Raw genomic sequence first — 27,520 nt, forward strand, 5'->3', positions numbered from 1 at the left:
TTTTAAACAGTTTAAAATATGTAAATAAAATAGAAAATGAAATAATTAATTAAAAGAAGATTATATCAAGTTCATTGATTTTACAAAAATACAGCCGTTAGATTTAATGCAATATAATAATAGTAATAATGTAAATTATGACTAAAGCTACTTTACAACCGCTGAACGTAAATGTTATGACATCTTATATAAAAATGAGACTTACTAAATATGTTATTATAAATAAGTTAAAATAAATAATGCCCCCTCCCCTCCGGCGGGAGTGGAGGAGGGGTTATTTTATTTTTATGCATCACCCTAATATATATTTATATATATATATATTAGGGTGATGCATAAAAATAAAATTTCAAAAAATGAAAGTCTCACCTTCTAGTATTGTTACAAATAATATAAAAAAATTAAATAAAAATTTTCAGCTTTTTTAAAATGATATTTAGGGATAGCTCAATAGGTTTGAAATTTTACACGGAAACTGGTTTCATGAACTTTTTTTGAAAAAATCATATCACTGCCAGGCCACATATTTTGCATTAACAATACATATTAATCAAACTAATTTAATCATATTAATTAACAAATTTGAAATTAATAACAGTACTGAAAGTCTATGACTAAAACATATTAAATCCGAGAAAGTCAATTCATTGGAGTACTCTCCTGATGTCCCTCAAAATGTAAGGATTTTTTTGCCGTTTTGAATTGATCTCTGTGTTGTTGCACAACGTGCAGAAGAAATTGTCTCTGCTCCTTGTTCTTGGTCAGTATTTTATTATACTGTGTAATTAAAGCTACACCTCTTTCAGCACAGTCATTAACAACTCTCAATCCATTCACTCTATCTTTAGCCTTTTTGTAAATGTCATCTGTGTCCCAGCTAACTGGATCAATGTCAAGCAAAGCCTGTTCATCAATTCCCAAAAGTCGAAAGAATGCTAATGTTTTTGACGTTCCAAAATCTTCAAATAAATGTCATTAATATTTCCCTATCTTTTCAGGTTGTCTTCTTGTGGTTCGTTATTCAATCTTTCAATCATTTTTTGTTTTGTTTCATGTGATACATTACTTGAAAAGAAACTAATCCAATGAGTTCTTCGCTCAAGTATCATAAATGGCGTTTTAATGCAGCAGTTGCCTTCTCACTAACTTTTTTGTTAATTATTTTGTACGATTAAAATTTCTTCATTAATTTCAAATCATTAGCAGGTACTTTGGAAGCAAATGGACTAGAAAACCATGCAGACATGTACAGAAGAGTTGAAAGCAGATTGAACTCCAACGGGGATTTCTCTTCTTTTGTAGTAACCTTGAATTGCTTTCGGAACATGTACATTTTTATACAGTAGATGACCTTAGCCATCCACCGTACATGGTGAAATGCACCTGGCACATTGTCCTCTAGGAGGGATATTGCCAAGAAACATCATTGTCAGTTCCAAAAATTCCCTATGATCATCTCTTAGTTGGCTAACAGTTTGAAACAATTTTTTGCGAAACTAACAGCAGCATCTTTGAGATCATTTACATAAATATTGTTTGGACCACTGAACAAGTTTTCACCAAGACATTCAAATTCATTTTGATCAATATAGTTCCAGTTGTCTTTGAACCGTTTGAATAACAAAATATCTGGTCCACTAGATGGGCCAAAAAGACACTTGAATACATCTGACACAATAATTTCATGCATATGATGACGGCATGCTAAGTACAATAGATTTTTCTCTAATAATTTTTCGATTAATGTACATGCTCCGGAATGACAGCCGGTGTTATTCGATGTAGTGTCGAAGCACATTCCAACAATTTCTTTTTTTACTCCCCATTCTGTTAAGCTAGAAACTGTGGCATCCGCCATTGCTGCACCTATTCCAGTCATAAGTTTGGGAACTCCAAGCAACTTTTCCGTATTTTCTCCCATTACCAAAATTGCTAAACGATCAACTTTTTCCGAAATCGAACTTGTAATGTCTGGTAGTAATTTGCTGTCCCAATGTATAACTAGCGTTAAATCAGGATTAAATTCACTTTTTTTATGGGCAGCTGCTACTTTTCTGTTTTTAAGTCTGGCTCTTCGAATAGTACTAAATGACAGGGATAAATCTTCAACATTAGTTTCTAAACTCTTGGCAGTTGCAGCAATAGTAAAAGTTGCCTCTCGATGCGATATTTTTGTTTGGTCTAATGCAGCTGCAAGCTCCGGTGACATAATTGTTGCGGTTTTGGAAATTTTTCTCTTCTGCATCTTTCTTTCAGGTTCGAAATTGTCATTTAATTCGCATTTATCCGATTCAGTGTTGATTTCAATATTGTCATCTTCCAAGTATGGCAAACACATTAAAGGAGTTTTTTCAATAATTTCTTTTTGTATCTTTTCCCGTTCTGCACGTTGTTCAATTTGTGCTTTTCTTTCTGCTATTGTCTTCTCCTTTTTAAACAATTTCTGATCAACTGCAAGCATGCATCCTTGTCTTCCTGCTCTTTGCATTCTTAGAAACTTCTTTTCCTCTTCAACCGTCATGATATTCATTGCGTTCTCATGAGCTATATCAAATAACTCTTATATTTCATTCATAAAGTGAGACTCACTTTGTTTTTGAGTTTCAGTGAATCGCTTCTTGTTCTTTCTTAACTTCTGGTATATGTCAACTATTTTTTCTATCTTCTTTATAACATGGTGTTCGGCCTGGACAGGTATTCTTGCCTTGGCCCAAAAGAACATAACATCTTGTGCGACAGAAACAGCACTTTCATGGATAGTACATTTTTCTCGCCCATGCTGGTGAAAAAATCAAGACAAAGCTTGTTTAGTTGAAGGAAACTTACTACCTAATAGTGCATCATTTGTTGGACCAATCAACCACATCTCATTTGCACTTCGTGTTAGTCTATTTTCCAAACTAATTTTTTCCCGACTTGTTTTTGGAGGATCTGCCATTTTCTACAGAAAAAACAGATTAGTGAAATTATTTTAATTTTATTGCAAAATATGTAGATAAGTGTATAAGCACACTCTTGTATATAAATATGATGTTTATTGTTTAATACTCTAAGATATTGGTAATTTAACTGATTTAGTACACTTTAAAAAACAGAATAACATTCGAGAATATTTCTATATATTTTATTCAAATCTTTTCAGGTTTTCCAATTATTTTCCCTATTATCCCCTATTATCACTCACTCTACCAGTCTACCATATGCTGTCTTTTGTCTAAAATCGTGGAATAAATGTGTAAATTCAACCTTTGCTAGAGTTTGTTTGTACACTACAGACACAAAAACAAGTATGAATATTAAAAAGAAAAGAAAATTTGTACATACATTCAACAAAATATAACAATTTTAGTAGCTGAAGGCAAACTATAACAAAAGATACTAAATCAAAATTAATTTATATATTGCTTGATAAAGTTGTTAAAATACTGTGTTGTGTATGAATCTACAAGAGCATGAAATATTGAAATATTAAGGATTAAAACAAACCAAATTATGTGATGTATCTTGTTTTCAACATTTTCGGATATTATTTTCAGATTTCTAAGTCTTTGAGCTACCCCTTAATATGCTTCAATCTTCGTATAACTTCACATTTTTATTCATTTATATGTTTGGAACCAAGTAAAAGGGTGATACATCAATATTACAACAAAAAAATTTTTGTGTACACTTCATGCATCACCCTAATATATATATATATATATATATATATATATATATATATATATATATATATATATATATATATATATATATTAAATATAGTTAATTTATTATTAGCTAACATGTCATATGTTATTCATAAGCTATAAACAATGTTGTAACTTATAATTATATTTATCAATTTTCTTTTATTATTGAAATATTTGGTCATACAAGAAAAAATAAAAAAGTAACCTGTTCTTTAAAAGTTGCCAGTTCATTCTTTGAAACTGTATCAGCTTTTGCAATAATTGGAATAATATTAACCTGCAATTTTAAATTTAAAAAAATTAGCAAATAATATTTATTTATATATTTGTTAAATATAAATATTGTTTTAATTTATTTTTTTAGTATTTATTTTGCTTATAAATATTTATCTAATTATATTATATATTCGTATTATTAAATTTTAATCATTGATAAGTAACCTTTTTATCAAGCTTCTTCATACAAACCAAGTCCAAAGACTTTAATCTAAATACAAGCACTTTAAGTTTGAAATAATGATGATAATAATAGTAAAAATAATAATAATAATAACAATAATAGTAGCAATAATAACTATTTAATATAATACAGTTTTTATTACCAAAACCCCTGTGTTTTTTGACACATTTATTATAATAAAACTTTTGTCATATTTTATTTTGGTTTGGCTTCTGTTGAATCATGACTTTAATTATTTAATTTGCATGACTTGAAATTTAGTTAATTATTCATTAGCCAAAAACTAGAGAAACACTTGAATTCTACACAAAATAAAAATAATTCATTTTTCTGAAAACATTGTAAAATTTTCGAGCATTACAAAATTATCAGTTATTGCAATTTTGTGAGACTTTGTTGTTTGAGTCGCCATTTTTCAAAGCAATTGCTTTCATCTTGTTTTTCTGCATAGCGGCTTTGTTTGTCAAGTTTTGTGTTTTGGAGTTAAAGAGTTGAGAGAGGGTTGTAACCACAAAAAGTAGCTTTCTCGACTGTAGTGGCCCTCTCAATCTTGAGGTAAATAACATTAAAAAAAAATGTTCTACTCTCTGAAAGCCCTTAGTTTATTAAGCTAATATCAAACAGTTAGCCCTTACTAAGCTGTTTAATTTATCTTGTCAAACAGCTTAGGGTGTATCCAGAAATTTTTAAGGTGGGTGTACTTTTGTGTATGTTTGCTACCAAAAAAAATAGGCAAAACTTTTAAAATTTGTTTTAATTGCAAATTATGTTTTATTACATTAGTTTATATTTTTCTAATTCAAGAAACTATTTTAAAAATTATTTTATATATTTTTTAGATAAACAAAGATAAACATAAACTTTTTTCACTTGTTTTATTTTGTTTTAATTATAAAAATAATTAATTTAATTATTTAAAATAATTAATTAAATTATTTAAAATAGTTATTTTATTTACTTAAAGTAATCAATTATTTTATTTATTTAAAATAATCAATTAATTTAATTATTTAAAATAATTAATTATTTTAATAGATTAGAATAACTAATTATTTTAAATAATTAAAATAATTAATTATTTTAAATGATTAGAATTAATTATTTTGAATAATTAAAATTTTTGAAAATAATTAAAATTATTTTCAATAATAATTAAAATTATTGAATAATTAAAATTATTTTGAAAAATTAAAATTAAATGATTAGAATTAATTATTTTGAATAATTAAAATAATTAATTATTTTAAATATTTAAAATAATTAGTTATTTTATTAATTAAAATAATTAAAATAATTAATTATTTTAATTATTTAAAATAATTTTTTATTCTAATCATTTAAAATAATTAATTATTTTAATAGATTAGAATAACTAATTATTTTAAATAATCAAAATAATAAATTATTTTAAATGATTAGAATAATTAATTATTTTGAATAATTAAAATAATTAATTATTTTAAAAAATTAAAATAATTAGTTATTTTATTAATTAAAATAATAAATTATTTTAAATAATTAAAATAATTAATTATTTTATTAAAATAATAAATTATTTTAAATAATTAAAATAATTAATTATTTTAATTATTCAAAATAATTTTTTATTCTAATCATTTAAAATAATTCATTATTTTAATTATTTAAAAAAATTAAAACAAAATAAAACAAGTGAAACTTACATTGTTGTTAACTGCAAAAGGGAAAACCCCATACGTTTATATCTTAGATTATAAGTTTATAAAAAGATATTTTTTTGTATTGAAATCAAATATTAACTACAAAAATGCATTAATAAGGCCAAATTAAAAAAAAAATCAGAGCCAAAACTTTCTTAGAGAGAAAATAAAAAAAGGTTTAAAATTATGAAGTTTTTTGTTAATACTTTGATAAATAATTTGTTTTGGATTAATTCTAAACTTAATTTAAGAATAATTTAAGAGATAAACACAGCTTGTCAATTAAATTTTATTCATCAATTTTATTTCTGTTTTGATGTTCTACTCTACTTTATCATGTTAAGTTCTTACTATATTAAGTTTTTATCATTTATTATATTATGCTCTACTCTACCTTATTGTATTAAGTTTGACTACTGTTTAAACATTTAATTTATTTTAAAAGTAGATTTTTTAAGTTTCAGCTGTTGAAATATGATTTTAATTAATTTCAGTTAAGTTTGTCTACTGTTGAAATATGGTTTTAATTTAGTTAATTTATACGATTTTTAAAATTACATACAATTTTTAATTCATCATTTTATTGCTATTTTTGTAATTACCTCATGTCTTTGTAATAAATGTTTCTTGTTTTAGAATCGCCTTTAACACTGCTCTGTTATGTTCGCAAGTAATAAAAGTGTTACATTTATTTTATTATATATAAATATATATATATATATTTTTTCAGTTTAAAAAATAAAATTTGCCTATTTAAAAAAATGAATGAAGTATGTACAACAGGTACATATTGGAGTTATTGTGTATCATTAGTGGTTGGAACATAGTGGTGAGAAACATCGACATACCATGATTTGCTTTATGTATCTTGATTATTAGTAACAATAAAAATAATAAAAAAGAACAAATGTTTTTAATGCAAACTTACGAATGCCCTGTAGGAGCAATAAAATAAAGACATGCATGTACTCTAGTGTCATGGTAAGTGCTTAAAGAGCGCTTAATTTTCATTTCTTCTTGTAGGTATGCTTCATAGTTAGCATCAATATACTGAAGAATAGCATTTGTGCTAAAACAACAAACAAATGCATATTATGTTACTCAAACCAATTATTAAAAAATAAACTAATAATATATATATATGTATATATATATATATATATATATATATATATATATATATATATATATATATATATATATATATATATATATATATATATATATGCACCCAAACACACACGCACACACACACATATATATTCTAGATCTTAAAAATATATAACTTTAATGTTTAAATTAATAAGTGCTTACTTAGAAATGATAAAGTTAAATGTGATAACACATCAATGTAGAACAAAAATATTTACCTGTCTTCTTTATTGATCTGATCTCCAAATCCAACAGTTTCAACTATTGTTAACTTTAAAGTAACATTACTTTCTTTTAAATCTGAAAATATTTAATTTGATTTTTATTATCAATTTTTGATTAAAACTTTTGTTTTTACATTCTAAAGATGAATATACACACTTATAAATTATATTAACTAATATATATGTTAATAAACTTTATTGCCATGTGTTAACTAAGATATGCCTATAAAGTATGTTACCGTATGTTACATGCTGTATTTCTACTTTAGGCATACTATGTTCATGTGGAATTCCTAAAAAAAAGTCAAGTAACATATATGTGTGTGTGTGTGTGTATATATATATATATATATATATATATATATATATATATATATATATATATATATATATATATATATATATATATATACATATATATATATGTATACATATATATGAATATATATATATATATATATATATTTATATATATATATATATCAGGGTGTTAGCCAGCTTAATGGCACTGTGTACACCGCGGAATTCCCAATGGGTTTAAAATTCCCAGAACTCAATGACCTTTTTTTTTTTTGAAGTAATAGGACAATATCAATAAAAATTCCCAATATTCTGTAGAACAATTAAAAGAAATATTCTAAATATCGCAAAAACACAGATAAAAAATATTCCTGGCTAACACCTTGTGTGTGTGAGTGTGTGTGTTTGTGTGTGTGTGTGTATGTGTGTGTATATATACATACATATATATATATATATATATATATATATATATATATATATATATATATATATATATATATATATATATATATATATATGTATATATATGTATATATATGTATATATATATATATATATATATATATATATATATATATATATATATATATATATATATATATATCATACAACCGTCGAAATTAGGAAAAATGAGGTTAAACACTTTTAGGTTGGCAGTTAGGTCGGCATTGCCAAATGCTGACCCTAATTCTGAGGGTTGTATGTGCGTGTATATATATATATATATATATATATATATATATATATATATATATATATATATATATATATACATACACACACACACACACAGATTAATGGTTCAGTGATTTTCATACCATACACAAAACACTTATATCATATATAATTAAAATATATCTAACTATATATATATATATATATATATATATATATATATATATATATATATATATATATATATATATATATATATATATATAAATATACATATATATATATACATACATATATATATATATATATATATATATGTATATACATACATACACACATTATATATATATATATATATATATATATATATATATATATATATATATATATATATATATATATATATATATATATATAGTTAGATATTTTTTTAATTATATATGATATGAGTGTTTTGTGCATGGTATGAAAATCACTGAACCATTATTCTGAAAAAAGTTTATATAAAACAAATGCACTTTAATGTACTCAGGAAATTGGTAAAAAAAAGACATAACCAAAACTTTACTAAGAGTACAAATAAATTGTGCTGAGCTCACAACATATCCTTGATTTTAACTCCCATTCTTGATAATATCAATGGTATATGAAATGGGTTTGGAAGTTATCAGCCAGTTATTGTTATTTAATAATATTAAATTATTATTGAACAACATTTATCTTTCACCAAAATTTTAAATATTTAAGAAATTTTAGCAAAGAAATTTAATTAATGTATTTTTCTGCATTTAAAACCATTATTAAATTTGCTTTTAGATTGAGCTAAGGGTAAACTAGCCTAATTTCGGTCAACATTCAGAAAGTTCAATTGTTTTTGATGAGATAATATTTTTTCATGAATTTTTTTTCAATAAATAAAAGACTTTGCTTTTTATAATATTAAAAAGAAAAGTTATATGTAATATTTATTTCTTAAAATTAATTTAACAAGAAACAATTTTTTTTAATTTATAATTTTTTTAACTAAAGATGGTCACCGATATAATCGATGAGAAAAGAATAAAAATGGAGGAGAAAACTAATTCATATATGAAAACTAATAAAAAGAAAAATATATCTATCTATTAATCAATATTAGAATTGCCAAGTCTACACTCTTTAGTGCAGAAAAACTCAGTGCCTTATTGATATCATTTTGAAATGCATATCTGGTTGCAAAACCACTTTGCACTTTTTACATTTTAGTACTTTTTACTGTTTTACTTGGTATGCTTGTATCGTCTGCATAGCGTCTTTTTTTGAACCCTTTTTTTTATTTCGTTTTTCATCCATCGCTCGAACTATTGTTTTGGTTTCAGTTAAAGCTTCTCATTCAATCCTTACATTGTTTTTTTACAGATTTGTGGATATGTTTATCAGTCATTAATTTATTGCAGAAATGTTTTCATTGCAGATTCTAAATCAATTTTAATTGAAATGCAAGTTTTATCACAATACTTAACTGATATACTTAACATGGGTGTTGAAGAAATTGATGAAAACTGTGCAGTCGATGATATAGACAATGTTGATTGTGATGCTAGCTCTTGTGCTGAATCTTTAAATCTTTTTGCTATTCTCAATTTAATAGGTCAATATTAGATTTATTTAAAGGAAATAATCCTGCTTTTTTAAAACTGACTGCGTGTGTTCTGGTGAAGCACTTGCAACTTTCAAATAAAACTTTGGAAAATTAGCTTTTTACATAGCAATCAGCAATTTTACATTTTGATAATTCATAATGTGATTTTAATACATTTTCCAATGTAAGTTTAAGATGACATCGAACATCCAGTGGCTGGACGTTGTTTTCTTTACATTTCAATAACTTTTAATGACGCATAAGTGCTGTGACCATCTAGTACAAGAATGTATTCTTCACCAATCCTTTTAGCTATTATATTTCAAATAAATAAGAATTAACTGTGCACAAGAAATACAGATTTTATCACTTATTTATGAATATTTTATAAATAGCAATACAAATGAACTAATTTAAACTACTATGTATAAACAATAGCATTTCTCTGCATTTTTATGATTATAATCAACTTTATCATTTCTCTGTATTTATATCATTTTTCTGTTTTTATCATTTCTATGTTTTTATACATAGTAATGGAAATTTAAATTACTGTGTACAAACAATTTTTCTACATTGAGGTATAAACATTTCCATATTCAAAAAACAGTCTCTCAGAAAATACAAAAGATGCTGGTGGTTCTAATAATATAAGGGCTAGTTCTTTAGCAACATATGATAACCAACTGTTTAATATTACTAATTCTAATTGGTTGGTTACCTAAAGCAATCATCATAGCTATTTTTTTAAATATATTTGCTTTGACTTTTCATCATTAATACTTATTTTTGATGAATACTCCAATGGAAACTAACTTTAAATGTGAAGTGAAAATTTGCTTTTTCATTTCACACATTTTCTTTATAATTAACAGATTACCTTTTGAACAATCTTGTGGAGTTGAAGAATTGAAGGTTAAATTTCATTTTTTCTTTCCTTTTCATACAATTTAAAATGAAAAAAATTTTTTTGACATGATTGTGCAGTGAAGTTGTAAAAAATGATTTTTGACCAGAATTATTAGATCCCCTGTTTATTTGATTTCTTCATTTAACAAAACTTTTCATTTTAAAATGTTTACCATGGCAAAATTTTAAAATATTTGACATCAAAATACACATTGAAGGTTTTGTAATGAAAACATCTGTCTGTAGATACAAATATCAAATAAAATAATTTTTAATTATCTGGTTAATTATCAGATATTTGAAAAATGTTATCCGGGACATCCCTAGCTTTAACTGCTGGTATGAATAGTTATTTCAACCACTCAATAAATTGTGATTTCTCTATCTTAAATCCAAATTTAAATACACTGTGTCAATTGGACCATTTTTGCACCATGATTGATATGAGTATCTTTTTGATTTATAAATCATGAAAAGAGATAAGTAAAAGCCTGATACACTAATGCAGTTGTTTACAGTATAATTATTTTTTTTATTGTTTCCTGTCAGTTTGAGATTGCGCTTTGCGCTATAAAACTGAAATTTTTTCTTTGGTTACTACTAATACCACAATCTTATTTAGAACTGCAATAGTTCTAAATATGTGAAGCTTTTAAGTTATCAATTTTGGCTTCATCATATTGTTTCTTGTAATTGTAAAAATATTTTTCAACTATATTGGATGTGCAAGATGATGCTCTGTTTGATGCAATGTTATCTGCTCTGCGTAATGCTACATCACATTTCCATCTCTCTTTAAAATCATATTACCACTGTAATAAAGGTTTGCCATTTTTGATTAAATGCTCTTGTTTTGTTATTTATAAATAATGTTGAACAATAGAATTTAAATCAACTTGTGTCAAAGCATAACCTTAACTGCTAAAATATTGAAATAAATGAATCAATAACTTTTTAGTTTCAACTGATAAAGCTGTTGGTCTTTCGCTTTCATGTTGATCTGCATTTTTATTTTATTTTTGTCAATCAATTTCGATTTTGGTATATTGAACTTAAATGCATACTTTCTTAATAATATACCTTCCTCTTAATGATGTTTCAAAGCACGTACAGCATCTTCTTCGCTGTAGTTGTTGTTTTGGATTTTGTTGATAGTGATGCTTTTTTTATTTTTTATATCAGTTTGCAGGAGATAAGATTATTATTAACATATTAAAAGAGAGAGATAGCATTCTTTTTATAGAAATAGAAAGAAATTTAAAGAGGAAGTAGTAACGTAGACATAATATAGGAAGTAGTAACACTATTTTATTAATTACTGATAAAAGTAATTAAGGAAGTAAACACTTATGGATTACTTTTTGCCACAAATAATTGATTATTATTTAATCATTGACTAAATAAAGTCGAATATTACCTATTTTAGTGTTTACTAAACAACTTCCTTATTCTACAACATAATAATCTACAACATAATAAAATTAAAATATTAGATTCAGAATAAAAAAACTCTCTCTATATAAACATTACAATTAGATTCAGATTAAAAAAACTCTATTAAATTTTTAAAAATTTTAAAACTAGTTTACTATTTAAAACTTATTTTAAATTAGTTTTAAATTAGCAAACATGGTTTTTTCAAATTGATGCACCTAAAAATACCTTTACCCGCACAAAAATGTCATCAAACAGAAATATTTTTTCGCATGTTCTGATAGACGTAGTCCTACTCTATATTGTTTTTAAATTATGGTATTTTATAAAACTTTTTGTTTAAATAAAATTAAGTATAAGTGACAGACTTAAAATAGTGACCAGAAATACACTAACCCTATTTAATTAAGCTTATAATTAAAAGTTACTTAAATTGACAAAATAATACTGTAAAAAAATAAAATGCTGTAACAAACAGAAACTACAAACTGTGTGTGCAACACCAAGTTGCAATACTAATGACAACTTTCGGTCACTTTATGACAAAGCTTCGTAACCATGCCTGTTGACAACATAATTCAGTTTTACAGGTGCAAAATACTATCACTTATCACATTTTTTAAAACTATACAATTGGACACCATCCAAGGTTTATGCTCTCTTTCTTTTAAAGAAAGAGTTTATAAACCTAGGATATTCAATACTTTTATTAAAGATATTTTAAAACAAATATTAAAGATTAAGTTTAAACCATCAATTTAATTACCATCAAATGTTCGTTTGAATAAAGAGTCCATAAGTGTAGATTTTCCTATGCCAGTTTCACCTTTAAAAAAAAGAGTTTAAAATCAAATAAACACTTTTTCAATAAATAAAATATTAGTTATCAAAATAAACATACAATATTTTAAACAACATATTCAATATAGATTCTAACTATATACACACACTTTAATTAATTATTTTGATTTACTACAGAATATATATACTTATAAACACAATTTAATGAATTCAAAGATTCATTATCTCATTAGAATAAAATATTTAATATCATTTAATAGCATATTTAATGATCTTGGTTGTCATGAAATGAATTTCAGGTGTCATAAAAAGAAACCAAAAAAAAAATATTTGCAACAAATATTCTTAAAAACTAATTCAAGCTAATAGTATATAAACAAAAAATTTAAAATATTCTATACTAAATTAAAAAAAAAAAAAATTAATGTAAAATTAATTAGGAAACCAAAAATCATTATCAAGTCAGAAGAAGATGACAACTGTCTTTAAACTTTAACATTACCTTGTGTTTAAGCAAATTTGTTCAAATATCATAAAGTATAATATAATACGATACATTATATAGTAAAAGTAAGGTCAGGTCAGCTTATGCTGCTACTGGTAACATGAAACCCAGTACAACCTGCTTCATGTCTTGCTGCCTTGTAGGATACGCTTTAATAGGTGAAAGCTAGGAGAAGCCAACTCTGCCTCGGGGCTCTTGGTTGAGTAAAGACTAGAGATGGTGTCTCGATAAAAATACTCATCTTGGGTAGATGTTAAACGCATCCGGCTAATGTCTTGTTGAAGGCCTTCTTGGCAAAAACTTAAGGGGTAAACAGATTCTATCTGTTGACCAGTTTCACACCCCTTCTTCATCTATTAGGCTGGCACAGATGTATTTTTAATACATTGTTTCCAGTTTAGGATGTTGAATGCTGGATCTTCTTGACTTAATGCATGGGTTTTGCTTGTATCTCTGTTTTTATGACTAGGCAACTCATTCTATTATCTCCTGAGGGTAGAGCTCAAAAACTCAGTTTTATGGTTTCGAGGCGGGTTGGTAGTTTCTGAACCCTGTAGTAGCTCTTAAAGAGGCTGATTCCATCAACAGCTGTAAAATATCGGAGTACTAACAGTACCATGTTGCACATGGATGGTGTCCCTGTTCGTACCTTTGGTGTGCATTGTCGAGGCCGCATTTGGAGCCTCGACAATGCACACCATCGTCATCATCAAGTTCTCTAAACCTAATTTCACTAATATTCATTCACTAATATTCGTGAACTTTAAAGTAACTTTTCTTCTGTTGAGTCTTATCTCTTGCAAAGTTCACCAGACCTACTTGCTCTTTGTGAGACTAATTTAAGTTCGGCTGTCTTTTCTTAAGATACTTTCAAAACTAGTTATTAAGTGCTTATCAGTGTCTTGTTTTCCAGCCTACTGGAAAGTGGCACCTGTTATCCCTATATTCAAAAATTCTGGAGAGCAATCTGATTCATCTAACTACCGTCCCATTAGTCTTCTTCCCATCATAAGCAAGGTTTTTGAATCTTTAGTTAACAAACACTTCTCTCATCTCGAATCTAATAACTTACTTTCTTATCATCAATATGGATTTCAATCTTCTCATTCCACAACTAATTTGCTAACAGTAATAACTGATAGGTTTTATTGTACATTAAATAGAGGTGGAGAGGTTAAGACTATCGCTCTTGACATTTCTAAAGCTTTTGATAAAGTTTGGTATGTTTGATAAAGTTTGGTATTTTTGATAAAGTTTGGTAAGTTTTGGTCTTCTCCAAAAGCTTTCTTCTTACAGTGTATCAGGTAACATCTTTAAGATTATTGAATCCTTCCCTTCCAATTGTAATATAAAAGTTATCCTCAATGGACAGCACTCCTCTTCTTACCCTGTAACTTCAGGGGCTCCTCAAGGTTCAATCCTTGGCCCTCTACTCTTTTTAATTTACATTAACGATCTTCCAAATATTCTTACATCTAGGGTGGCATTGTTTGCTGATGATACTACCATTTATTCTTGTCATGATAAGAAGCCAATTCTCTGATCGCTTGGAGGGGGCATTTGAGCTTAAAAAGAATCTCACTTCTGCTATAGCATAGGGCTCATATTGGCTTGGTGAACTTTAATTCAGATAAAACCCAATATTTTTCAGCCAATAGTCACCGCAATAACTTAGATCTTCCTATATTTATGAATGGTGATATACTCAACGAGTCATCTACCCTTAATCTTCTAGGATTAACTCTTACTTCGGATCTTTCTTAGAAACCATACATCGAATTGATTGTAAAATTAGCATCTGCTAAGGTTGCATCTCTTTTTTGTGCTTGACACTTTCTTACTTCGGATTTTATTCTTTATCTCTATAATCTATAAATCCATCCTTGTATGGAATACTGTTGCCATATCTGGGGCGGATCTTCCAATCATGCCTTTTCTCTTTTAGACAAGGTGCAAAAACTCATTGTAAACATAGTTGGACCTGCTCTTGCAGCCAATCTCCTGAATAACTGCCTGAAAATACTGCCCAAAAATTTTTTTGCAAAAAAAGAAAAAGCAACATTTTCTTAAGCTTTATAACATTTCAGAAATACAATCAGTTGTGAAAATATGTATACATATAAAAATTTAAATCAATAATAAGTAACAAATTACACCAAATGTAAAATATCTTAATTTGTCACTAAATATTTTTCATTACTAAAAAGGATATAATCACTATTTGTATAAACAATGTCTAACTAATTATTTAATTTATCAAGTATTCTAATGCAATATTTAATTTTAAATCCCATATTTAATTTTACCAATAAATTTTTTATTAGCCTTTTCAATCTAACTTTCAACAAGTTTTTGATTGATTAAACAGCAAGCTTTTAACTCTTTCACCACTGCAAACCGCTGACAGTAGCTTTCAATTTTTTAAAATTCTTATCGCAAGCCACTGGTAATCGGCTTTCAATATGCTTCACAATTTTTCCTTTTTTGTACATAAATTTCTAGACATATTATTTGTTTGTTCTTAAAGTTTAATTATTTTTCTACATAATCAAGAACAAATAAGAGCTATATTGTGTAATTATAGAAAGTCATCGTTTGACAAAGTTAAAAAATCTTAATAAAAAAACTTTTTTAAATTTCCTTCTAAAATAAAGCAGCGTTAACACTGTAAAATTTAACTCGTAAAAGCGTATAAGTATTTAGCTAAGTTATAAAAGAAGAAAAGTATTCTTATTATGAATTAAATGAGTTTTGCTATGGATTTATTGTTTTAGTTACTATTTATAAAAACAATAGTTTTAAGAACTTTGCATTTCTTATTGTTAAACGAGTGTGTTAAAAACTTATTTAATTAAAAATTTGTTTAGCTTTCTATTGATAGTTTGTTATACTTTCAAAGAGTTTACTTTTCGAACTTGAATTAGTTTTCAAAAAATTGTACAAAATAAACACAAGCAGTAATAGTTCAAAGAAAAATTTAATGAGTATAACTTATTACAAAACAGTATACATAATTAGAGGTGTAACAAAATTCTGGCTGGAATTTTTGATTTTCAGTACATTCCAGTTCCCGCCGGAATTGCAATAATTCAAGCCGGAATGCCGGAATTTATTTTTTTAACTTTATTTTTTGAGACATATAAAACAGACTGGAAAATTAAATCAAAAATCATTTATAATGAAGAACTATAGGCAAACCTAGGCAAAAAATACAATTTTCTAAACAAATACAATGTAATTTTATTTGCAATAAGCAATTTTTTATTTTTTAACATCTTTACTTCCAACAAAGCTGAAAGCAACCACTATTAGAGTTGGAAGTTACTGGAAGAGAAAAGATGAAGTTTATAGAGCAAGATAACTATTGAAAGACAACTTAAAAAATTGCAAATTATATGAATCAGGAAAAAAAGATGAAGGAAGTGAATTCCAAAGAACTGATGTTCGAGGAAAAAAACTAGATGAATAAGAATTTTTGGAGTACTTAGGGACAGTTACAGTAAAAGGATGAGACTTAATTAAATGACAAGTAACACGAGAATGAATTTAATATAAATCTTTAGAGCGGTGCCCATTATAGTATTTACAGAAAACAGAAAGAGAAGCAACATTACAACGATGTGATAAAAGTTGGAGGTTGGCTGCAAGAGCAGGTTCAACTATGTTTACAATGTGTTTTTGCACTATGTCTAAAAGAGAAAGGGCATCATTAGAAGATTTGCCCCAGGTATGTAGGGGCTATTCTAGATCGTTTTCGACAGTGTTGATCATATTTGGGCACCAATTTGGGCGCTGCCCAAATTAAAATTTCAGGACCTTTTTTTTTTTTTAACAGCAAATATTGTTTTTTTTTTGCAAAAAAAAAAAAGCCATATTTCCTCTAAATTTCTCTGGCATGAGGGGGCACTGCCACCCAACTAATTTTCCTAGAATAGGCCCTGGTATAGCAACAGTATTCCATATAAGGACAGATTTGAGATTTATAAAGATAAAGAGCAGAATCTGGAGTAAGAAAGTGGCAAGCACGATAAAAGGATGCAACCTTAGCAGATGCTAATTTATAGGATTATCTAGATATAGGAATATCTAGATTATTGCAATTAGCTGAAAAAAATTGAACTTTATCTGAGTTAAAGTTCACCAGCCACTGAGAGCCCTATGCTGTAGCAGAAGTGAGATCTTTGCAAACAATGCCACCTTAGATCTGAGAATATCTGGAAGATTGTTAATATAAATTTAAAAAAGTATAGGGCCAAGGATAGAGCCTTGAGGAACCCCTGAAGTTACAGGATATGAAGAAGAGTGCTGTCCATCAAGGAGATTAATTATGTAAGGATTTCTGGAAATTTAGTAATATTGTGGAGCAAAAAAAAAGTTTCTCTGCAATAAAAGAGTTAGTTGCTCTAGTTTTGAGTAAGAAACTCTTTTTTTCCATCAAAAATATTACCTGCCTCTGAGTCTCTCTGAAAAGACAGATGAAGCAGGAGTGAATAAAAAGTTTATTGCTATACAACATAAATTAGGACAGTAATCCTTATTAAGGCTCGGCCATTTTATTATTGATTCTTCATTTTCTATTTTATCTATGCCTTTTCCATCCATAAAATAATCTATTTCTTTTTTCTCTTAATCTGCTATTGCAATAGTCTTTCTTTGCTTTTTTTCCTTTAGGGTTACTTTCTCTTCTTCTGACTCATAGCAAGTAAGAAAACTTTACATGATAAATTTTCATATGATAATGGTAGCATTGTTTCCTTAAAAAACTTTTCATTTGGAATTAGGCATAGTGGCTGCATGTTACCAATCAATTCAATGAACCCCTGATCTTCAACTACAAAAAAAGGTTGATTGTTCATCGCAATAGAATTCAAATTCTTTACCAAAAAATACTTTATTTAACTTCCGATGAGTCTCCTTTATATTCCAAATTTTCTCTCTTGTGGTGTCTTAGCCTATAATTTTTCCTTTTTCTGCTCTTCTTGTTGAGCTTCATTATAAATCCAAATGATACTTTTTTAATGCATATAGAGTGGTGTTGTTGCTAAATGTTTTTGGGGTGTTACTGCATTAAACATTTTTTTGGCATAACTTATACTCTTCTAATGAATTTGTGACATCATTTGTTTTAAAATATCTCCAAGCAAATGAGGAGAATAAAAATATTTTTAGGATTTTAAATGTTACTTAAATTTTAAATAGTTAAAAAATATAGGATGCCTATTACAGTAAATATTTTAATTTTAAACTAAATAGAAAAATAGAAAATAAAGAGCACGCGGTCTACCACTACACCACAACCGCATTTTTATAATATATATTATATAGCCATGATGCTGATGTGCAGGCTTTCACTTTAATCTTGAAAGTAAAAAATAACAAATATATTTCTTGTTCTGGCTGGAATTTCATCGACGATTTAGAATTTAAAATTTCCATTCCGGAATATACATAAATATAGTTATCGTAATAATAGCAATATTTACTTTTTTTACTGAAATAGACTTTTTCAATTGAAATGGTGCTTTTTCGCTATCACAACATACCCCATTTTATGTATGCACATAAGTTGTACAAGATTTTTGTCAACTTTTCTTGAACAAAAACACATACTTTTCGCAGATGATCTTAATTTTTAGTTTCCAATTATTTTCATACACGTAGCCTTTAAAGATTGATCAAAAAAAGTCAGAAAGTCAATTTTAAATAGTAAGAAACAACAAGTTAGCAAATATTTGGAACAAAAATCTTTTAAATATCATTTTACACTTAAAAATATATTATTGATTACCTATAGATATTTTTTTAAACTTTAAATCAAAGTTTAACCTTAATATAAATATACCTTTAAATATTTGTCTTTAGCCCTATATATTTAGAAAGCAAAACATACAACACTAACCTATACATAATATGTTAAATGCAAATCCAGAATTAACAGATTTATTAACAAGTTGATCTGGTAAACTATCAAATCCAACATGTCCTGTTAAACGAAGACTTCTACCATTGGGACCCTATAATATAATTTAATTGCTAAATTAACAAGTAAAAATTGCACAAAATATTAATGCTGTTAAATATTGATGTCTAATAAAATAATAGCAACACAATAAAACATAAAACATAAAACGTAAAACTTCATTATTATTATTTTCAACATTTTTTTCTTTTAAAATCATGCTTAAAAGCCACAAAAAACATTCAAAGTTTTCGTAACATTTTACATTTAGTAGCCAGGAGCAGTCTTTTTAACAAAAATTTCATTCTTAAAACCATTCTTGTCATATATGAAATAATTTTAAAAAAATACAATTTTAGAAAAACTTTTAAAAATTCATATAATCTGTAGTTATCCAAGTTAAAGTAACTATGGTCAATTTTTGTAGGGCCTTATTTGATTAACACAACAAATCATTTTTAAATTCATTTACCATTTTCAAATACTCATATAATCAAACTGCTATTTTTTTGTCAAGTATATTATCAAAATCAAAATTTTTGCTGGTAATTTGTTTCTATTTTTCAAATTTCTTTGAGAGTCAGAGCCATTAGTTTTTCTAAGTTTAAGTTATAGTAAAATTGGTGGTACTACAGCTTGAACAGGCTCTTCAAGCTGTAGTATGATAAATGTATCATGCAAAAGTATGATACATTTATCATACTACTAAATAATGAAAATGTTTTGTCATGAGTCTTGTTATAAGTTTTCTCAATGCATATTGATATTTTCCTTCTCTCTCTCTCTCTCTCTCTCTCTCTCTCTCTCTCTCTCTCTCTCTCTCTCTCTCTCTCTCTCTCTCTCTCTCTCTCTCTCTCTCTCTCTCGCTCTGTCTCTCTCTCGCTCTGTCTCTCTCGCTCTGTCTCTCTCTCTCTCTGTCTCTCTCTCTCTCTCTCTCTCTCTCTCTCTCTCTCTCTCTCTCTCTCTCTCTCTCTCTCTCTCTCTCTCTCTCTCTCTCTCTCTCTCTCTCTCTCTCTCTCTCTCTCTCTCTCTCTCTCTCTGTGTGTGTAATAAAAAAAATTATCTTGTGTATAGTGTATATTGTGTATATTATATTGTGCTTTATTGTTTTTGTTGCCACATACTGATGCCATGCAATCTTTAATTTTTTTCTTTTGAGTTAAATTTATATTTTTATTATATTTACTTACATTAGATTATATTTGAAATAAAATTTTCAGAAATTGCATAAACTTTTTTTAAAAATAACAAAGCTTATTTTTTCAAAGTAATAATAATAAAATGGTAATAGAAAGCAAAACAATAATTGATAAAATTTTATTAGCATTTTTAAAAATGATGAAGCTGCAATGGTTAAATTTTATAAATTAACACTTAACCTTATATGATAAACACTTAACTTCAGTAATTTTATTTTTTTATGTTTTTATAAGTATCAATGTTATTTTAAATAGTTACTAGGTATAAAGAAAAAGGTAATATAAAGATAAAAAAGATAATGTAATGCAACATATATAGCAAAAAATTTTATCTTTACTCAATTACATATTAAATTATACTTTAAAAATTTATAAATGTTAACAGAAACTTACAAGAACTCTGTGTGCATTGACTTCTCCAGTCATACTTTTTAGGAATGAACTATCCGTCTAAATAACAATTATATTCGTGCATTCATTTTCTTTTTTTACAAACACATTATAAGATCTAAACACATAATTAATTTTTATTTAGAATACCTAAATAAAAATATTTATAATATTTAGAATTAAAAAATCGGCTACGCGAAAAATGTTTTAATGCTTTTTAGGTAATTAGGTATAATTTTATTTTCATCAGATTATTAGAAACTCATTCATTTATAAAAATTCAAAATCTCATCTTAAAATTGACAACTATTTACAAAATTCTGTCCAACTAACTTGGGAAATTTAAATTACTTTACCAAGTAGAGGAAAATAAGTAACGGACATAAAATATATAAACTAACTTGAGCCGAAAGAACCTTATTATTGTGCGTAAGTTGCACCCCTTTTGCATGTTGCGCCTGCGCACTATCACAGAACTTTTATGTCAGCGCCACTAACTCTTCTGAAAAAGATTTCCGACTTTATTCATCATCATATACAAAAATGTAAAAGCATTGATGCTTATGTATAATTTCTTATAAACAGCGAATACTTTTTGAACCAGTAGTTTAATTTAGAAATATAGAATCATTGGCATTTTATTTCATAACCGTTTCATAATAAATGGAACCAGGGCCGTCCCATAGAGATCTTAAAGAAGAAAGAGAGAGAGAGAGAGAGAGAGAGAGAGAGAGAGAGAGAGAGAGAGAGGTTGGTGAAGTATGTGTATTTGCCGAGTAAGTCCAACAAATGTTTTTTTACCGACCAAGATTTAAAAAAAAAAGTCCTCGTTACCTGAGAATTGCCGACTGCCGACTATAAATCCGATTTTGCCGACTCGAGTCTCTATCGCCTCGCTCTTTGTCGACTCGAGTCTCTATCGCCTTTTTGATATTGTTTCTCTCTCTTTATCCATCAGCTGATATAGTTGTTGTCGGTGACTTTAATGCTCATCACTCTGAATGGCTTGGCTCTAATATCAGTGGTTCTGCAGGCATTAAAGCCCACAACTTTTGCCTTTCTCAATCCCTAACTCAAATAGCCAACATTTCAACTCGCTTTCCAGACAACCCAAATCATTTACCTTCTCTATTTAACTTATGTCTTGTTTCTGATCCTATTCAGTGCTCAGTTTCCCCACATTCACCCTTAGGTGCTTCTGATCACAGTTTGATCTCTCTAAAACTAATATCTTATTCTTCTTCATCACCTGAATCCCCCTATTACCGTACATCTTACAACTACAGTAAAGCTGACTGGAATTCTTTCCGTGGTTTTCTTCGTGATGGCCCTTGCGTAGAAATCTTTTGTCTTCCAGTCGACAAATGTGCCTCTTACATAACTTCGTGGATTCAGACTACCATGGAATCTTTTGTTCCCTCTCGACGATTCCAGGTCAAGCTTCACTCTCCTCCATGGTTTTCCTCACACTGTGCTGCTTCGATTGCCAATCGAAACCGTTACTTCCATATTTATCAGCAAAACAATTCTCCAGAAAACAGACGTCTGTTTATTACTGCTAGAAACCATTGTAAAAAGGTTTTGTCTAACACCAAAGCCCGCTATTCTCAGGTCATGAAATCTCATATCTCATCTCAAATATTAGGCTCTCGTGACTTCTGGAGAATCTTTAATAGTATTGTTTGCTAAAAACTTTTCATCAATATCATTTCTTGATTCCACTAGTTGCGTTCTACCTGGTATTGCCAACAAACAGGTTGATCCATTGCTTGACATTCGTATCACTCCAGCTTCTGTATCTAAAGTGATTTCCTGCCTAGACTCTTCTACAGCTTGTGACCCGGACAACATACCTGTTATAGTCTTGCAGAAGTGTTCTCCGGAGCTGTCATCTATACTCTCAAAACTATTCAACAAGTGCTTATCAAAGTGCTGTTTTCCAGCCTGCTGGAAAGCGGCATCTGTTATCCCTATCTTCAAAAATTCTGGAGAGCGATCTGATTCGTCTAACTACCGTCCCATTTGTCTTCTTCCTATCATAATCAAGATTTTTGAATCTTTAATTAACAAACATTTAATTTCTCATCTTGAATCTAATAACTTACTTTCTGACCATCAATATGGATTTCGATCTTCTCGTTCTACAGCTGATTTGCTAACAGTAATAACTGATAGGTTTTATCGTGCATTAGATAAAGGTGAAGAGGCCATTGCTCTTGACACTTCAAAAGCTTTTGATAAAGTTTGGCATGCTGGTCTTCTTCATAAGCTTTCTTCTTATGTTGTATCTGGCAACATGTTTAAGATTATTGAATCCTTCCTTTTTAATCGTAGTATAAAACTTGTCCTCGATGGATAGCACTCTTCTTCTTATTCTGTAAGTTCAGGGGTTCCTCAAGGTTCTATTCTTGGCCCTATACTCTTTTTAATTTACATTAACGATCTTCCATATATTCTCACATCTAAGGTGGCATTGTTTGCTGATGATACTACTATTTATTCTTGTCGTGATAAGAAACCAACACTCACTGATTGCTAGGAGGGGCCATTTGAGCTTGAAAAGGATCTCACTTCTGCTACAGCATGGGGCTCACAGTGGCTGGTGAACTTCAATACAGATAAAACTCAATTTTTTTCAGCCAATCGTTATCGCAATAATTTAGATCCTCCTACATTTATGAACGGTGATGTACTCTATGAGTCATCTACTCTTCATCTTCTAGGATTAACTCTTACTTCCAATCTTTCTTAAAAACCATATACCAAATCAGTTGCAAAATTAGCATCTGCTAAGGTTGATCTCTTTATCGAGCTTGACACTTTTTTACTTCGGATTCTATTCTCTATCTCTATAAATCTCAAATCTGGCCTTGTATGGAATACTGTTGCCATATCTGGGGCGGATCTTCAAATGATGCCCTTTCTCTTTTTGACAAGGTGCAAAAACGCATTGTAAACATAGTTGAACCAGCTCTTGCAGCCAACCTCCAACCATTATCACATCGTCGTAATGTTGCTTCTTTTTCTCTTTTCTACAAATACTATAATATGCACTGCTCTAAAGAGCTAGCGTCTCTTGTACCATCTACTAAAAGTCGTTCTCGTATTACTTGTCATTCAACTAAGTCTTATCCTTGTGTCTGTTCCTAAGTGCTCCAAAAACGCTTACTCGTCTAGTTTTTTTCCTCAAACATCAGCTCCTTGGAATTTGCTTCCTTCATCTTGCTTTCCTGATTCATATAATTTGCAATCCTTTAAGTCGTCCATCAATCATTATCTTGCTCTACAATCTTCATCTTTTCTATTCCAGTAGCTTCCAACTTTAATTAGTGGTTGCTTGCAGCCTTGTTGGAAGCAAAGATATTTAAAAAAAAAGAGTATTCAATTTACCTATAATAAATTTCGTAGGGGGGCTTGACAGCCTTACGCCCCCCGCCTCGGAACGCCACTGAATGGAAAGCAAATACCCCTCGACTTTTTCAACACTTATTTAGCATTTTCAGACTACATCGATCCCAGGAAGACAATCATATTAAGGCCAACTACTAATAATAATTTTGATCTACCAATAGAAAGGATCTTTAGATAGTGAACTACCGATAGACATGATTTTTACATTGATCCACCACAGACATAAATTAACAACAATATAATATATATATTATATTGTTGTTAAAAAAATTATTTTTAAAATAATTTTTTTTTTCCAAATTAGTAATTACTAATTATCAATACACAAATCACGGGCGCATATAAAAAAAGTGTTTATTTCCTTTTTTTGAATAGCCGTATTTTTTTTATTTTTTTATTCATGAGCTAAATTATCAACATGAGTTAATATTTTAAAAAATTCAACTTATTCATAAATTTGTACATCTAAAAAATAAGTTTATCTATTTCCGAAATTTTCATTTCAGGATTAAGATTTTTTTGGATTAGGATTTTAGGTTAAGGACTGTCCATTAATTACGTCAGCAAAATAGGGGAAGGGGGTCCGGAAATTTTTGACAATTTTTGACAAAGGCGGGTCAAGAAAAGTCGACATCAACAACGCTGTTTTTTTTAATAAACTTTGTTACTTAAGAAAGGAAAATTAGGCAGCGTTTGTAGCCTTGTATTACACGATCACTCAACCTTCAGTAGTTTAATGACATTAACTATATTTCTACTTTTTTTAAACCGTGTTGTGATTTAAAGATACCCCCACCCGTACAGAACTAAATAAGCACACAGGGGATGTTTACTCGTAACAATATTATTTTTTCAAAGTTTGTGTTTGTTGATCTGCTGTAAAAACAAATAAAGATTTATGTAAGTACATAATCTACATTATATTATTTAAATGTTTATACCAGGGGTTGCCAACCTGCTACTTGCGAGCCAAATTTGATGTTAAAATTTTAATTTTAATATGCAGCTCTCCTGCTCCAAGGGTGTTGTATGTAATAACCACTTAAACCAAGAGTCTTGTATGTAATAACCACTTAAGCCAAGAGTGTTGTATGTAGTAACCACTTAAACCAAGAGTGTTGTATGTAATAACTACTTAAACCAAGAGTGTTGTATGTAATAACCACTTTTACTTCTATTCATTTTTTGTTCAGAGCAAGTCTTTGTAATTTAAATGGTAATTTAAATCAAATATTGAAATGGTAATTTAAATTAAATATTTAATTGGTAATTTAAATTAAATATTTAAAAAGTGTTCAAAGTTGAATTAAATTTTTTTTCTAAACATTTTACTTTTAATCACTTTTTCTTGAAGTTAACTACTAGTATTACTACTATTTTAAAATGTTTGTTTTTTTTCATTTTATTATTATTTTTTTTCTAAAGGAGGGAGGGGGGGGGGGGATAATTAATTATTGACGTAATTTTATAAGGAGAGTCTCTGAAAGTTTGACAATTTGTTGACAAGGGGGAGGTAAAAATTCCCAGGTAATTGTTGACTTAACTAATGGGCGTCCCTTAGTTCACTTTTATAGTTTTTAATTTGAACTTTGAAATCTAAGCGATTTTTGGTGAATTTCTTATCTAAATAATAATTGTTACGTCTTTTTGTTAAAATTTCCACAATTTAAATTCATCCGAAGTAAATTATCTTTCTTTTAAACATTTACGCTTAAGAATAGAATTAACTAAAAGAATTACAACTTTTAAAGCGTTTTTCAAGCTAAAGTTTAAAATTACGTATAAATTTATTTAAAGTGTAATACTTTGGTTAATTACAAAAATGTTTAAATATTAATATTAAACGTAGGAGAAGAAAAGCAATAAGAAACAACTTTTTCTTAAAACATCAAGTTGCATGAATGAGGCGTATAAAAAGCATGAATTATGCATAATTATAAATTTATGCTAACTAATGAAAGACGTTTGAGAAGTCATTATAACAAAATGCGCGTCACAGTTCAAAGCAAGTTTTTGAATCTTGACCCGATATTTGAAGCTTTAATAAAAATGTTGCTTGACTATAGATGTTAGCGCTTAAAAAAAGTATTGTTTCAAAAACAAACTTTTTTCCTCATGCCAAAACCGATATCTAATACCGATACCAATACCCAACTTGTTTTTCCCTATACCAATATTCCAATACCATGAAGCGCAAACTGCGTGACAGCAAAATCTAATCTTTTTTTCAAACTTAAAATATAAACTTAAAAGATAAGAAATATTTTTTTACCGTAAAACCAGGTGAATAAGGACAGTTTTAGAGTTTTTCACTAACTGAGATATAGTCTTGTGATTAAATTTTTTGGTCCTTGGTAAGGCCATATTCTAATCCTATAAAACTACGCGCTTTTTGATAAATTAATGGCTAACTTATTAGTTTTTTTATTTTCTGTCTGTCTGACCCTGCATGTGGGATGAATAGAGACACCAACTATTATATATGTTTGTCCTCGACTCTATCTCTGATAAAGTTGTAATATGGACATTGTTAAAGATTTAAAAAAATGTGCGTACCCAAGGTACTCTGAAAACATTTAACACTAACCAGGATGCACAATAGGTACACAATTGGAAAAAATCTTTTTTGACTATAAAACAACAAAATATTAGTAAAGTTTTTAGAACATCATAAAAATCATGGTTTAATCATGACAAAAGGTTTTATGAAAACAGTCAAGACAAAAGGTTTTATAGCAAAAGGTGCAGTTCCCAGCCGGCACAACTCAGAGAAAAGTTACGATTAGTTTCTGTTGCGTGTTTAAAACCTTCTAAACCAATAGAATAACACGTATCGAAGATGGTTTTCATTCTGTGAAATTTACTTCAATTATATTTTAAATTTTTAAATTATTTAAATTAAATTACTATTTACCAAAAATACCAGTTAAAATATTAGTAGTTTTACCGTAGTATTATATTGTAATAACATTTCCGTAAGGAATTTGAAACCACAAATAAAAACATGCAATATTTAAATTTGACCTTAAAAAATATGTGTTAACTTGACTAAAAATGCCCGTAATATACACGTGTTTTTGGTTTACGCCCGGATTGTGACAAACAC

General features: G+C 28.0%; 1 protein-coding gene across 3 annotated transcripts in view; it reads right to left on the reverse strand.

Annotated features, from left to right (window-relative positions):
- The window catches only part of LOC100203357 (septin-6), a 36,217-nt gene that overhangs the window by 7,380 nt on the left and 1,317 nt on the right, over positions 1-27,520 (reverse strand). Inside the window, exons 1-9 of one of the 3 annotated variants that reach the window (XM_065814436.1) lie at positions 21,420-21,485; positions 21,007-21,063; positions 19,355-19,469; positions 12,916-12,975; positions 7,447-7,500; positions 7,202-7,283; positions 6,760-6,900; positions 4,134-4,179; positions 3,898-3,969 (exon numbers count right to left, since the gene is read on the reverse strand). In XM_065814436.1, the coding sequence (XP_065670508.1) occupies positions 3,898-3,969; positions 4,134-4,179; positions 6,760-6,900; positions 7,202-7,283; positions 7,447-7,500; positions 12,916-12,975; positions 19,355-19,469; positions 21,007-21,039 (603 nt within the window). In that variant the 5' untranslated portion in view covers positions 21,040-21,063; positions 21,420-21,485. Of the gene's footprint in view, positions 1-3,897; positions 3,970-4,133; positions 4,180-6,759; positions 6,901-7,201; positions 7,284-7,446; positions 7,501-12,915; positions 12,976-19,354; positions 19,470-21,006; positions 21,064-21,404; positions 21,486-27,520 lie in introns of those variants that run through there. The other 2 variants (XM_065814438.1, XM_065814435.1) reach the window with 2 other exon arrangements.

This window comes from Hydra vulgaris, chromosome 12 (assembly GCF_038396675.1).
Source record: "Hydra vulgaris chromosome 12, alternate assembly HydraT2T_AEP".
Lineage (NCBI taxonomy): Eukaryota > Metazoa > Cnidaria > Hydrozoa > Anthoathecata > Hydridae > Hydra > Hydra vulgaris.